This window comes from Gobio gobio (genome assembly GCF_949357685.1).
Source record: "Gobio gobio genome assembly, chromosome: 6".
In the NCBI taxonomy this organism is placed as follows: domain Eukaryota; kingdom Metazoa; phylum Chordata; class Actinopteri; order Cypriniformes; family Gobionidae; genus Gobio; species Gobio gobio.
The window spans coordinates 21,942,095-21,957,848 of record NC_137102.1 but is presented as its reverse complement, the minus strand read 5'-3'; the positions used below and the strand labels follow the sequence as shown (position 1 = coordinate 21,957,848).

The following is a 15,754-nucleotide window of genomic DNA, read 5'->3' as shown; positions in this document are numbered from 1 at the left end:
AGAGGAGAGATGTCTGTCACGCCCGTTACACCGCCCACAAACTGTTTCCCAAAACATTAACGGCCGTTGAAAAATGAAAAATTGCTACAGTAAAATCTGCATTGTTTTTTTATGAATATTTTTATCCAATCTACTATATCTGCAGTAGGAATGAGTTTGCAATGTTTTAAGATGATCAAAACGCAGCTGCAATTCTCCATTAAGACCACGTGATGGCGCCCATACAAAGCAGGACCAGCAGGACACACGAAATTGGACATCATCACCCCCGTCATGACCAAAAGTTATCAAAAGCATTTTTGTTTGTTACAGCGTTAAGCCTGAATGGCCTGACATAGATAGACATTAAAGCTTTAACATATTTACACAATTACATTTAATTTAGAGAAAACAGAAAGAAACAAATAAATTGTTTTGATTTTCACATAAGAATTAAGTGGAATACCAGTATGTTGTTAAATAGTTTAGTTTGATGTGTTAATAAACCATGTGTTTTTATAATTTCTAATTAAGGTTACAGGATTTTTTTTTTTATAAAACATTGATACCCACGAAAAAAGTTATTCTGGAGTGCACGCCAAAATGTTTATTGCAAATAACGCATTATATGAACTGAATTAAATGAAAATATTAAAGCGGGACCTTGAAGTTAACAAAAGTTAATAACAAAATTACATGTTTAACAACAAGTGGACAACACTTTACGTGAATTCACATTATTATTAAAATAATCGAACAACTGCGTATAAACAACTGTCAAGATGGCTTTATATTGTGATGAATTAAAATGCTTACACCCCACAGACATTTTGTATATTTATTATAATAATACCATGCTTCAAATAATACTATATTATTACATTAAAAGGAGCATTTTGCCATTCATAATTATGGTTTTGCTGTAGACCTTCCCTGGCTCATTTTGCCTGAACACTGAATAACTCTTGGGCTTAAACGGTTATTATTTGGTGACATATTATTTTAATATAAACTTTTATATTACGCACCTATGCCGTCAACATAAACCCGAAAAAGATTACCGGTATTTCCCCCAGCAGCGGAACCATTCTTTGTCGTTCTTTGTTTCCGTTAGGATTTTAATATTCCGCACACCACGGAAAGCAGCGCTGTACACACGTGAAGCTTTGGGATGCTGTGAAGTCTTCTGTTGCTGTATTTATTTGTCTCATTTCCGTTCTATATTATTTAATTATGGTAGAAATAGATGAGGATCCCCAGTTGGGGTTTGAATCTGACGAAGACGATGAGGAATTATCAGACGGCGGGGTGAGAATATAGTGCATTTCACGTGTTGTGTTTAGCCAGAGCGGGTTTACATTAGAACACAAGTTAATGCTACAAATTAACAACACAACCAGTGGTTTATAAAAAATGCAGAATACGTTTGTGTAATTTAATACACATTTTTGTCATGTAATTTTCTTTGTTCAGCTGCAAGAAGCTTTCGCTAAGGGGTTGCTTAAACCTGGAATGAATATTCCTCTGGATAAGCCAAAGAAAGTCATCAACAATGTGGTGAGTTGACCTCATATGACCTACACTTCATAACGTACATAATTTTTTATGATACAACCCTGTAAAGTGCGACATATTATATATTAGTCATTAACTTTATTTTTAAATGAAAGTGTACAGAACATTTAGACTGTAGACAGAATATAAATAAGAAAAAGCTTGCATATGTTTTACGTTTTATGCCCTATTTGATATGTCATTCATATTATGGTAATATAAATTAATTTAGTATTTTATATATATAGTCTCTGTAGTTTTATTTGTGGGTGTCAAAATATACGTGCGATACAATTCCTCAGAAGACTGATGTATCTAATTTGAAAGTTATATTTTAACAATGAAGTTGCTTTAGTCCAGTAAATCATCTTAAATATCGCTAACAAGGCAATTCTTGCTTGGTTAATAAAAATCATAAAAAAATGTAACCGCAAAAAGATGACCTGAAGGTGGACATTTTTAGAATGACACTAAAAGTCCTTTTTCTTGCTATAAAAAGTATAAACTGACAATCAGCCGACAGAAGGCATGTAAAGCAAAGTTTTGAGAGGTTTTAGAACTTAATCTATCAAATATGATACATTATCATACAGATACAGGCTTTATCGGCTTAATATATGAATTGTGATTTGTTGAAAAATCTAATCCAACATCAATGTTTTTCATTCAGGAGGGTTTGAAGAAATGCCTTGCTGAGTTTAAGAAGACCCTTCCATGGGCTGAAAGGCTTGACCTCACCAACCAGCCAGCTGTTAACGTCATAGCAAAAGCAGAGGGCAAACCACAACAACCAGAAGGCAGTGAAGAGATCAATGCAGAGGATGACTTTCAGAGGGAGATGTATTTGTAAGTGTAACTTGGTCATGTAGAACAAGGATGCAGCTTGACTTATTTTGTGTACGAGGGTATATCTTATTTATCGATGTTCCCTATTTGGAAATCACATGCCTTTATGAAGGTACCGCAGTTTTAATTATTGACAGACTGCTTCTTTTTTTTTTTTAAAGGATTAATTCACTTCTGAATTAAAATTTCCTTATTTACTCACCTCTATGTCTATCAAGATGTTTATGTCTTTGTTTCTTCATTTGAAAAGAAATTAATGTTTTTGAGGAAAATGTTCCAGGATTTTTCTTCAACAGGAACCAATGTGTTGACGGTACAAATTGTATTTTCAATGCAGCTTCAAAGGGCTCTATGAAATGATCAGTCAATTTCTAAAAATTAAAATGTGTATACTTTTTAACCACCAATGTTTCTGTACGTAATTACGCAATGTGAAATGTAATGTAAAGTCGTGGACGCGGATCACAGAGCTAGTGCAAGACGAGCATTTGTGGTTAAAGTGTACCTACATTTTTATTTTTAGAAAATTATCGTTTTGCTAGATGAGACCCTTATTCCTCGGCTGGGATAATGAAGAGCCCTTTGAAGCTGCATTGAAACTGCAATTTGGACCTTCAACCTGTTGGTACTCAGTCCACAGGCATCTTTACACAGAAAACACGGCACAGAAACCGTTTCTGAAGCGGCATAACATCACAAAAATGTGCATTTACACAGACCGTTTAATGCTCCTCTGAAGCGGGTTGAAGCATTTACACAGGAATGAAAATCGCGGGAAACATTGCTTTGAACATTACAACAGTTTTAACAAAGTGTTATAAATTCATTTTAAAATAATGAAATGTATAAAAATAAATGGAAAAATACAGAATTTTAAATTATTTTCCTCTGCGTGCTACATATATATATATATATATATATATAGGCGCTTTTGATGTTTGTCATGATTCTGTATAGGCTATTGTAGCCTACGGTATAGCCTAGTTTTATATTCCATAATAAAATTGTGCCTGATTGAACAAATGCAATAAAAAATATATATTATTACGGGTAAATCACCGCAGGATTTAAAGTGGACGAGAAGTTTTTTTTAAAGAAACTAAAGTCACTTTGGAGCAGTCACAGCAAATTAACAATAATAGCGTTTCAGGACAGCAGATGTATCAGCAAATGCCAAATCTAATATCAAATATCGTTCTCAAGGAGATTATGTTTGGAATATAATATTACAATGCAAAATCACAGTGACGCCGACTGGTTTAAGCTTAACCCATCTGAGGGAAATGTTGCAGTGCGTTGCTCTGCCAGTCTCTTAAAGGAAGCTTACAAACGGGAAATGCCAATTTATTACACACAACGATGGTTTGCTTGACGATGTGAGTTAGAGCCCTACACAGGCCACAAATCTAGGCCCTAGCCCGGCCCGTGTCCGACAGCTTATCAAAACTCTCGGCCCGTGTCAGACTGGAGCCTGTGTTTTTTATTTATTTTTTTATCCTCCCTATTCCTCCCTATTATCCTCCCTATTTTGTAAAGTTTGAAGATTTTTTTGGTTTGTTAAATTAAAGTTTTAGTTTTTTAAATGACGACCAAGCGGCCGACAGTGAGTTAACCACATGTTTGATCAATTTAGCCTCTCAAATCAGCACTAAAGCTGGGCATACACGGTGCGATTTTCGTCCGATTTCGAGCCGAATTCTGACTCGTGCGACTCTTTTTTGGGTCGGGCCGATTTTCAGCTTTATCGTGCGTCGTTTGTCATGAGGTGTTCGTGCAGTGTACAGGGGGAAGCGAGAGGCGACAAACCTCTCCCGATCGGCAATCGGATGGTCGGATGAATTTCTGGCATGTCAGAAATTCTGGTCGCTCCTCGTGAGGTTATTAAACAGCTGAAGCAGAGATACTAACTGATTGCTCTATTTCTCATCACTGCGCCTGCGCGAAAGCAGAAGTTGAACCATTTCATCTTTAATGCAGCAAGAAAGAAAACGAAAAGAGGGAGATCTTTAAGTTCTGTAGGCAGTTATCAAATAGCAGAAATTTAGCAAACTATTGCTTGCCTCCAGTTCATTTTGTAAAATGGATAATCTAAGACGTTCAAACCACCGTGTTTAGCCTATCAGTGCCTCTTTTATTCATTTAACTTTGAATATTAATTTACTTGCACAAATTATTTTATTTACTATTATTTAATATTTACTTAATTTTATTATCATGGGAAAAATGTGAACCGTTGTCCATCATTTGACAAAAGAAAAGAATGACAAAATGTCATGGAGCAATATAGATTTTTTTTCTTTTCGTTTTAAATGAAAGAGTCAGTGGATATCACGCAAAAACGCAATGTGCACGAGAGTCTGTGAAAGTGAAAGTAAAATCTAACGAGCTTTCGGCGCATATTCTCACAGAGACAAGATCTTTAAAATATGCTGATATGCCTATAACTGTCTTAATTTATATTCTTAATATTTCTCTTGTGGCTCATATTTGTGAAACACATTAGAAGAGAAGTATAGGCCCATTTCGTGTTAAACAAGTTGTTTTTGAAATAAAGCTCCTCTTACTTTCTGATAATATTATTGCAGTATTATGACATATTATAGACTGATAATCATTTTAATTATAGGCCTATAATTCCTTGTTTAATTGGGCAAAATGTATTTAAATAATGAGGAGTAATGAAGCTAATCTATCTATTCTTTTATTATGCATAGTATCGGTTATGCATTGATGCGTTATAAAATTAGCGCGGGGCAATAAATGTAGCCTAATATCATTTTAATAATAAAAGTAGGCCTACCCTAATGTTCATTTATATACATAAATTGTAAATGCTAAATGCTCTTGATATCGATAGCTGATGCATTTGATAGGCTATCTCTATTATAGTTTTTTTCGCGCATCTTTCACTCGTACAGTGTGAGCAGACAAGTTGCGCTCGACGATCGGACCGCACAGTGTGAGCACACAAACCGTGAGCTTTGGCTTTACATCGCATGCGATCTACTCGTACAGTGTGCGTAGGTAACCTTGCTGAAATCGCACAGAAATCGCACCGTGAATGCCCAGCTTTAACTTGTCTTGCCTATAATAAAATCCAGATATGAAACACTTCAAGCATCACAATGTTTGTTTAAACGTTTAGCCTACTATCACCACCACCACAAAAGGGCATTTTTGACAAGCCGAGGCAGACTGACGCTGCTCACAAATGAAACGGGCTACACAATCTAAACAAATAAAAATAGAAACATGCAGGTTGTCTTACCTTACACCTCTCCGCAAAATGAATATAATTCCGATCTTCAATTCCCAATTCCCTTCAATTTAAATGTGATTACAGGACTCTTTTACTTTAATTCCTAGATGGTTTGTCTCTTGCTTCTTGATTCTCACGCCGCGGTTGTCATGACAATGGGGTAGTTTAAGGCGGCACAAGTTCGCGTTCATTTACACTGAATCAAAGCCGTTTCAGCATTGCCTTTGATACTAGGGGCCGAGGTGGATCAGACCCGGCATATTTTAAGTCTGCTTTAATGCGGCATTGCTTTAGAGCCTCCTTAACTCGGCTGTGTAAAGATGCCTAACTATATGAAGAAAAATTCTGGAATGTTTCCTCAATTTCTTTTCCACTGAAGAAAGAAAGACATGAACATCTTGGATGAGGTGGGGGTGAGTAAATTATAAGAATTTTAATTCTGAAGTCGATTAATCCTTTAATGGCAGATATTGATATCTAGAAAGCGGTGTGGCTAATAGATGAAATAATGCTATATTCATGTCATTATAATGATGGCAACCAGCATGTACTCAATTTCTGAATTAACACTGATTTTACACTATAATATTTGGAAATAGAGCTACATGATTAATTGTTAAAAGATTGCGAATTTGCGATCTCGATTTAAACACCCACACAATTTAATTCCTAAATTGGCAACGATTCTGCTGTGTCTATTAAACCTTTGACAAAATGGAACATTTTAAATCTCTGTTGCAGCTTCAGCACACGCTGCTCCAACGATTGCAAGGGGAGCTTTCTTTGATCGCTTTCTTTATAGAATTTTGTCACTGTTAAATAACAGATTATTTTCATCCTACTAAGAGAAACAACGCAAGTTGACATTTAGTCACTGGTTTGATTTACTGACACAGACAAAGAACTTCTGACTGTACATGAATCATTAAATTTCAGATCAGGCATTAGAATTAACAGTTACTTACAAGTTGCATTACTGTCGAGCCCAGGCACTGCACAATATTTTGTAATCCTCTATGGCATGTTTATTGTTTGGTAGCTCGATCTGGTTTAGCTCGATCAGTTAGTTAGGCTACCTATTCTATTGCATGTTATGCGTGAATCGGTGGGCGGGCTAAACAGAAGTAGGCGTTAATCTTCTGCAGAGGCGGTGCTTGCCTCCCTTTGATGTCATAGATCCCCACTTTGAAAAATCTGTCGTTTGCTGGACCTGGTGTCAATAAAAGCTTTTATTCGACTAACAAGGACGTTTTTAGTTCTGAAAATTACAGGATATTTTCATAGTATGATGACTAGGGATTCACCGAATGTTCGGCAACCAAAATTATTTGGCCGAAAATAATAAGTGAAAAGACCGAATATATTTAACCGAACAATGACGCGATCAAATATAGCAACTAGCGCGTGTGAGAGAGCGGCGTGCACGCTTCTAAATGCAACAAACATGTCAGAAGTGTGGAAGCATTAAAGTGTCCGAGTTAGATGCAAAAATTACTGTTTGCAGACACAAAGCACCCTCAGTTGATACTGTAATGTATTGGCAGAACGTCAAATGTATCCATTTACAACGTGTTTCAGGTTCGCAAAACCTCTCATGAACCAACAAAGTGTAGACACGAATCGACGCAAGTACGATAATTATTGTGCATTGTTAGCAGCTTCGTTGAACTTTGTACTTTGACATAGCGACAGCGTTTAGTGATCGTAAATGGAGCGGTCATGGCTTGCTTTCTAGTCTACAGTCTCTATATAATATAATCCAATCCATTGAATAAAACAATTTTTCATGTTGCAAAAAGGATTAATGGCCAATTGCACGCCGCAAGTTTCGGAAGTGAAATAGTAATGCATTAAAGCAATGTAAAGGCAGACCAATAGATTAATAGAAAAATGTTGCAAAATATTTTTGAAATTCTAAATCATCTTAAATGTCTCACTGTACACTCACTGCTGTGGAGGAGCCGTTAGCCTACATCTGCACTTTAATAGAGCACCCTCAGTGATTTCAGAAGCACCCTCAAGTGATTTGATTGATACCTGTAGACATAATAGGCCAAAGATTAGGCATAAGATGGCCAAATAATTTTATTTTACTTTTTTATTTTAAGTTATATTGTGCTTTGTTTGTATAATGTCTACTGGAATGCTAAAAAATGTTCAGTATTAAATAAATCTTTTTAAATTATAGTTTTGTAATTTGTAAAACAAAATAGTAAAAAGCTAATTTTTACTATTTAATTTATGCAATAGTGAAAAAATGGATAAAATAAATTAGGAAAAAAAAAATAACCCTTCGGTATTCGGCCAAGTGTTTTATTATTATTATTATTATCGGACTTCGGCCAAGAATTTTCATTTCGGTGCATCCTAATGATGACCTCTTATAACATTTCTGGGTGAACTAACCCTTTAACTGTTGTGTTACAGCTACCGACAGGCCCAAGCAACTGTTTTATTGGCGCTGCCAAAGCTGCACAAGTTCAAGATTCCTACCAAGCGACCTGAGGATTACTTTGCAGAGATGGCCAAGACCGATCAGCACATGCAGAAGGTAAGAACGTATGCACATATGCTCTGTTGACTTGACATGGCGACTCTGCTTTATAGAAAACTCTTGGGCCTGTGCACAATGGGAGTAGGAGACCCAATAGTCTCCAACCCACAGGCAAGCTTTAAAAAATACTCAAACATAAGCTACCATTTAGGAGTCAGTTTTTTTTTTATTAAAGAAATTGAATCCTTTTATTCAACAATGATGCATTAAATTGATCAAAAGTGATAGCAAAGACATAGTTACAAAATATTTCTATTTTAAATCTATGCTGTTCTTTTGAACTAGCTTTTTATCAAAGAATCCTGAAAAGTGTCAGTAGCCATGTTTCCATCCATCTCGCTTCAAAATTTCGCTTAAAGAAATGCTAGAATGGAACGTCAAGATGCGCATAAAAATTTAGTCCTTAATATGTAAAAAATCTCATGTGACTTTGCCTCAGCATAGGATGTGATTGGATAACTGGACTAACCAGCAGATCAGTTTCATTGCACAGCATCTCAACTGTTGTATGATTTTTCTGAAATGCCTGAGCCAAAGTCTGTCATCAGAATGATTTGGTATGATGACCATTCAGAAGCGTCTCCCATGATTGTGTTCTACAACACCAGCATATGAATGCAAGAAAACATGACAAACATTTATTGCGTTTCGTCTGTATGCTCTGAAACGCAAGTCATTTATGATGAAGGAAAATAGAGCCACAGCGGCTTCCCTGATTGCAGCTATTTCCATTTTTATTACAGATATTTTGCACTAATTTCCCAGGAAGTGACAATTTTGTTCTCTTGAACACATGGGATGGGAATAGTACATTATTCGCAAATGTGCTATAGAGCTCCAGAGGTTGGCATCACGCAATCTAGAGTCCGCCATTTTGGCAGGCAATCAGGGGAGTGCTAGAGCGGCTGTAGCATTGGTATCTATAAAATCATTTAAAACCAGACTGTTTAAACCTTACTATGTCAACATGATGGACAGCTGAGGTGCACCAGGATGTCAGAACAGGCAGGGGAAAGCAAAGGGGAAAATTTTATTGTTGAAATGCAGTGAATTTCAGTTTATTCTTCATTTTACCTCATTTTGCCTCATGTTATTAATGATAAAAATAAGTTCCCATTAAATAGGATACTTATGCCGCGTTCCAGGCAACCCGTAACCCTTGTTTTTCCAACCTTCTACCCGTGAAAGTGGACTGGAACGGCAGCCAAACCCGTGACTTCCCACCCGTGAACTCGTACTAGATCGATGTACTCCCAGTTACGAGTTTTGACGTCACATAGCCCGCGAAGCAACAATGGTAGCCCCCTACGGACGCAGTGTTTATGAAACAAATATACAAATAACGTAAAATAAAAGATATAACAGCTTTTCTTGCCGTCTGCGCTATTTTTCTCCTCCGTTTCCCTCAAATAAGCAAGGAGTAAGCACCTTTGGCGATAGAAATGATTGTAAATGAGCATACACCCCGTACGGTCCGCCATGCTTTGTTTACATCTAACGACCACACAATTCCTTGCGCTCAGGCAGTTTGGCGTGACTTTGACTGGAACACTACTAAGTCGTGAGTCGTGGTTTGAAGTTGTAATTTACGGGCTCAAAAACCTGCCTGAAACGCAGCATTAATCATGAAGAAAATGAAAGTGAAAAAGTGAAGTGACATGTGGCCAAGTATGGTGACCCATACTTGGAATTTGTGCTCTGCATTTAACCCATCCAAGTGCACACACACACCGTGAACACACACCCGGAGCAGTGGGCAGCCATATTGCTGCAGCGCCCGGGGAACAGTTGGGGGTTCGGTGCCTTGCTCAAGGGTCTCACCTCAGTCATGGTATAGAGGGTGGAGGAGGGTGCTGGTTATTCACTCCCCGCCACCGACAATTCCTGCCGGACCTGAGAATCGAACCCACAACCTTCCGGTTATAAGTCTGACTCTCTAACCATTAGGCCACGACTGCCCAATAACATGTTTTTATTAATAATTAACATTCAGAAACTGTAGGCTATTTGAAACAAAATTAAGGATCAATAAGTAAATACTGAAACAAACAAAAAAAGAAATTGCATTTATTGATTATGACTGATTATTTTATTTGATGTGCACAACACTGACCGATGGGACAGATGCACACAGCGGCGTGCTGTTTTGGATGGGTTTGTGTTAACCGCTAACATAGTAAACTGTTTGCATAGTTTTCTCTCTAAAAATGTAAGCGAGTGAATATGTCAGCATCATATACGTGTTATGTTTAATCTATTAAGTTTTGCTTTGTACTGGTCTATGTCTTTTGAATTAAAGTCCGCAGTGAACTCTGTTGCCTTGAAACCATAGACTGTAAAAAAAATAAGGACGTAGTGTCCGTGACGTCACCTGTAGGTTTCTGAAGAGCAGTTTTGAAGGGTAAAGTCGGCCGTCGCCATCTTGGCAGCACGTCACCGCGTGTCACTCCTGGATAACTGAAAATGGGCAAAGAGGCAGGATTTGGGTGGAGCTGAGGTGACGTGATGACTAACAGACATCAGACAAACGACAATCCACCTGTCACTCAGTGGCCACGCCCTTAATTATGCAGATCTTTAAGGCTTTATATAATGTAAACAAATGAGATATAAAAAAATTCACCCCCCTCACAGGTGTCATGAAGGGCAAAATTAGCCGTACAGACCAAAACCACAATTTGTACCAGGCTGTAAACAGGTTTTTTTCTGCTGTAAAGGGAGCCTGTCTTTAGCGGCCAATAAGGCGCTGTAAACAGAATGGGTGATTACGTGACGTCCGGAGCTCTATATTCCCATTTTGCGCGCAAGTTAAATTCACAACTTTGGATGGAAACATTGCTGCTCTACGCATATTAGAATGGTTTCTGAAGGATCATGCGACACCGAAGACTATAGAGTACTGATGCTGAAAATTCATCTTTGACATCACAGCAATAGATTACATTTTAAAACGTATTACAATAGAAAAGTTATTTTAAATGGTAGTAATGTTTCACAAGTATCAGAGAATTGAGGAATTAAACATTTAAAAACATTTTTAAAATCTTACCGACCCCCAACATTTTGAATTGTTGTTTACAAGAAAACATGGGTAGATTAAAATGGCAACATGGGATGCAAATCAGACAGAAGAATTCAAATTCATTGTCAATTTCAAAATCCTTCTATATGTTGTTTTGTTTGTTTGTAACAGGTTAGGAAAACACTGCTGTTTAAGCAAGCGGCGATGGAGAAGTCAGAAAAAGCCAAGAAGCTCAGAGAACAGAGGAAATATGGCAAAAAGGTCAGTTTTGAAGCAGCTCCCAGATTCTCTCCAAATTATGTTTTTAGGGTTTGTTCTTGGGTGCTGGACAGACGGTTTTGTTTTACATCTCTGGCTCTACAGGTTCAAACACAGGTGATTCAGAACAGGCAGAAACAGAAGAAAGCAATGCTGTCAGCTGTGAAGAAATATCAGAAAGGTACATTTTCATATGGGCATATTATCAGAGCGACATGTTTTCACTTTTATCACATTGCTGCCAAGGTTATCCAAGCAAAGGTTTATATTCACTATACTCGTGGAGCAAATTTTCACTCAGTGTTTGTCTTACAGGAATGACAGATAAACTGGACTTCCTTGAAGGAGATCAAGAACAGAAACCGAAAGGGTCAGCAGCAAAAAAGCAAATTAACACAAAAGGGTACGCATTGACTATATTTGCTGTTTTTCAATATTGTGACTGTATATTGAGGTTCTTGAAGGGCTCCAGACTAACTGTTTTTTTTTTTTTACTTTCAAGTTATGTGAAGCACTTGAAAGTCTTTGAAAAGTGTTTGAAATTCCCTCAATGAATAATGTAAAAACATTTGAGTATTTCTGCCACTAGTCAAGTCTGGAGCCCTATGTATGTTATTTATTTATTTGATAATAAATGTTTGTCCTGCTGTCTTTAGTCCTAATGCTAAGAAGAAATACAAGGATCAGAGGTTTGGCTTTGGGGGCAAGAAGAAGGGCACCAAATGGAACACCAAAGACAGTCATGATGACGTTTCTGGATTCAAGGCCAAAATGGCTCATGGGAAAGGTGGGAAAAGAAGCGGCAAAGGAGGCAAGACGAATGTAAGTGATGTTTTTTTTTTAATGCTAACTCTGTTAACCAAGATACTTTTGAAAATTATATTTTGTCCACATCAGCATTTTCAAGCATTTCCCAAAAGTTTCTTGTCCACACTGAAATGTCAGAAAATGTTAAAATGATCTAAAACATAATAGAAGTTCACTGAGATGATACAGAGAGACCAGGGCCAGTTGCATAAACTTAGCCACTATCTCTTAAAGGGGCACTGTGTACATTTTAGTGTCATCTAACCAGGGTGTCCGCTGGTCCTTAACAAGTCTTAATGTCTTAAATTCAGATTTGATGGGTCTTAAACATTTTTGGTCATATTACTGGGAAAATTTCTCCAGTCTGACGGACACAGTGACTGCTGACAAACTGCAGATTTCCCCAGGGTCGTCATCAGAGAGAATTGCGATGGCAGAATCATGTCTAACTACAGCTAATGTTAGCTGACCAGCCTCCTAACTAGTTTAAATGGGTTCATGCAAGTTTACACAAATGGCAGCATCATATCACGAGAATGCTTCTTCTGATTTTATTACATTCAGCGATTAGATAATGGATAGTGTATTTCTTTCTTTATCAGTGTCGCGCTGTTGTTGAGGCTAGCGCTGCCTGTTTGTGATAAAACTTTCATGGAGAAATAAAATGAGCGTAATGGTTAACTCATTTTTTAGGGTAGCTTTTTATTGAACGTTTGTATCAATTTTATGTAGTTTTTAATTTAACATTCTTCTTTTTTAATAATTTTTCTTTTTTGTTTATTTCTATTTTTGTGTACTATGTTTTGTCTGTTTCTCGTTGTGTCTTCAAAAATGCGGGTATACATGCTTTAAGTTGCTTCAGTTGGACATATGATATTGAGGTCCTGTTTAGTAACATAAGTAAGTTTAGTCTCATTCTGATTTTGAAACCCCATAACAATTTCCTGAGATATTGATTTACCACAAACTATTTGAAAATGTCAGATTTAAATAATTGCAAATATATTCATATTTCCATAATGTAAAAGTTGATAATTCAGTCAGTGCCAGTCATATTTAGAGACAGAAGAGGGAGTGGTCATGATGAAGCCTCCAAAATGGTATCTCTGAAAATCCCTGAATGTACTCTTTATAGGACACGCAGACTTAAAACTGTGACGCGTATGGTGTCAAAAACAAAATCACTAAAACATATCCACTACAGTTAAAGGAACACGCCAACTTTTTGGGACTTTGGCTTATTAACCGTATTCCCCAGAGTTAGATAAGTCCATACATACCATTCTCACCCCCCCCCCCCCCCAAGCCTATCTTAGCACAAAGACTGGAGGTAAACGGCTCCAACTAACCTACTGCTCAATAATTGACAAAATAACTATAACATTTTCCTATTTACATGTTGTGATGTGTATTGTCTCAGCATGTACAAATAACAAGGTTACATGAGACACATCCATCTTATAAACGTATACATACTGGGGACTATATTCTCAGACAAGAACGGCCCCAGACAAAGTTCTCATGCTGTTCTTTTGGTACGATCATTTTCTTAGCAAAATATCTCTCAATTTACTGGTGCGTGCAGGTTGCACTCAATCACTATTCCATGTATGGTGTAAAACCCAATCGTCCTCATGTTTTGTTGCAGGGCAGCAATTGCAAGTAAACTTGTCAGTCATCTTTGCAGGAATGTAATATGAAGATATTATCTACCGGTATGTGCGCATAGCACACACCTTTGGCTTGGCTTGCTCAGTTGGGGACACAAATTTTCAACTAAACATCCAAGTAAATATGATTAGTAAACTAAATTAACCATATAAACTAAATTACTGATCTGCCCACATTGTCACTGATAATTGAAATGAGCTAGATGACATCACCGTTTTCTCCGGAGCGGCTGTACGGCCGAATCAAATTCTGTTGCATTATTTTCCTGTTTAACACTGTGAAGCTGCTTTGAAACAATCTGCATTGTACAAAGCGCTATATAAATAAAGTTGACTTGACGTACCAGTATAAACATGGGTATCCATTGATACAATATGAGTAACATGACTAAACATGGATCGTCATTTTCAAATGCCTCAGTTTTTTACAGTTCACACTACAACTTGAAAACAACTGCATTTTCAAATGTATCCACTTGGGAGAGCATCTTCAAACAGCTATGGAAGCTTGTTTCCGCCACAGAATAAAAGAGAATCACGACATCTCACAATTCAGACTTTTTTTTTTTTTGCGAGTTACAAAGTCAGAATTGCATGATATAAATTCCCAATTTTGAGAAAAAAGTCAGAAATGTGTGATTTTATAAATTAAAGTCAGAATTGTGAGTTAAGTCAGAATCGCATGATATAAAAGAAAAAAAGTCAGAATTGTTAGTTATAAAGTTTATTTTAAAGTTTCGTGATTTTATAAATTCACAGTTTTGAGTGAAAAAAAGTCTGAATTGCGACAATTGTATCATGCAATTTTGAGACCTTTTTATTTATAAATTTTTTTTCTGTGGCGGAAACAAGTTCCACAATAAGCTCCTTTTTCGCAGGACAAAAACACGTCCGTGTGGATGGAAGACCAAAACGGCGAGGAAAAATGTTTTCAAATGTATCCAGATTAGATGCAGCCTTATTGCTATTGTTTTGTTGTAACATTTTTAAAGACTCCACGTTTTCCTCTCTTTCTTTTTTATATAGAAACGGCCAGGGAAGGAGACGAGGAGAAAGATGAAGGGACGCAAATGAGCTGTATCTCTTCATCAGTAGCGCTCACTGAAATGGATTGTGCCATTAAGAAGACTTTATCTTTTTTTTTAATCTCCTCTCTTTCTTATCACTTGGGTGAAGTCAGGGCTCTGTTCTTTTTTTCGCCCTGACAAACACCTTTGTATTTTTCAAAAGACTTCTCCGTGTTGGCTGAGAGGTATTGTTTCCGAAGATTTTTTTAAAATGTTTGTATTTAGCAGACTAATAACGCCACAAATAAAACCCTTCAGGATGGTGTCACTGCATTTGGAAACCATTTATGATCACCATAACATAATTCTGAAAAGTATACCATAGATTGTTTGTAGATTTGTTTTTTTTTTAAATGTAAAAATACAAACAAACAGTGATTTATAAAACTAGTTTTCCCTAGATGTCTGGATCCAGCAAGCACACAGCGCTGTACTAAATAAGTCAGCAAACCAAATCTCTTTTTCCAGTGATGTTTGTATTTGCAATGGGAACGTGCTTTATCAGCTTAAATTGTGTGTACACAAATTTGAATTTGGCACACACTAGATCGGAGTTTCACATTCAGCAACGCTCTGTGCCAGAGGAGCACATTAATATTCATGAGATTGTAATTAGTTTATCTGCCCACTGGTCCTGGTTGTAGTATTCTGACAGTGTCGTTCCTGTGCCGTCTGGGTTCAGATAAGTAGATGAAGTGAGATGTGCATCCTGGGAATATTAATGTCTCTTTTCCAGAG

At 37.0% G+C, this 15,754-nt stretch overlaps 1 protein-coding gene across 1 annotated transcript; it reads left to right on the top strand.

The window, feature by feature from the left end:
* The first annotated feature begins 1,082 nt into the window (after nt 1–1,082).
* On the top strand, nt 1,083–15,281 carry ebna1bp2 (EBNA1 binding protein 2). Its single transcript, XM_079819994.1, has 9 exons — nt 1,083–1,287; nt 1,453–1,536; nt 2,204–2,379; nt 8,066–8,189; nt 11,386–11,475; nt 11,578–11,653; nt 11,788–11,875; nt 12,129–12,294; nt 14,976–15,281. Exons 1-9 carry the CDS (start codon nt 1,213–1,215, stop codon nt 15,021–15,023), a joined length of 927 nt encoding a protein of 308 aa, XP_079676120.1. The 5' UTR covers nt 1,083–1,212; the 3' UTR covers nt 15,024–15,281.
* The last annotated feature ends 473 nt before the right edge of the window (nt 15,282–15,754 follow it).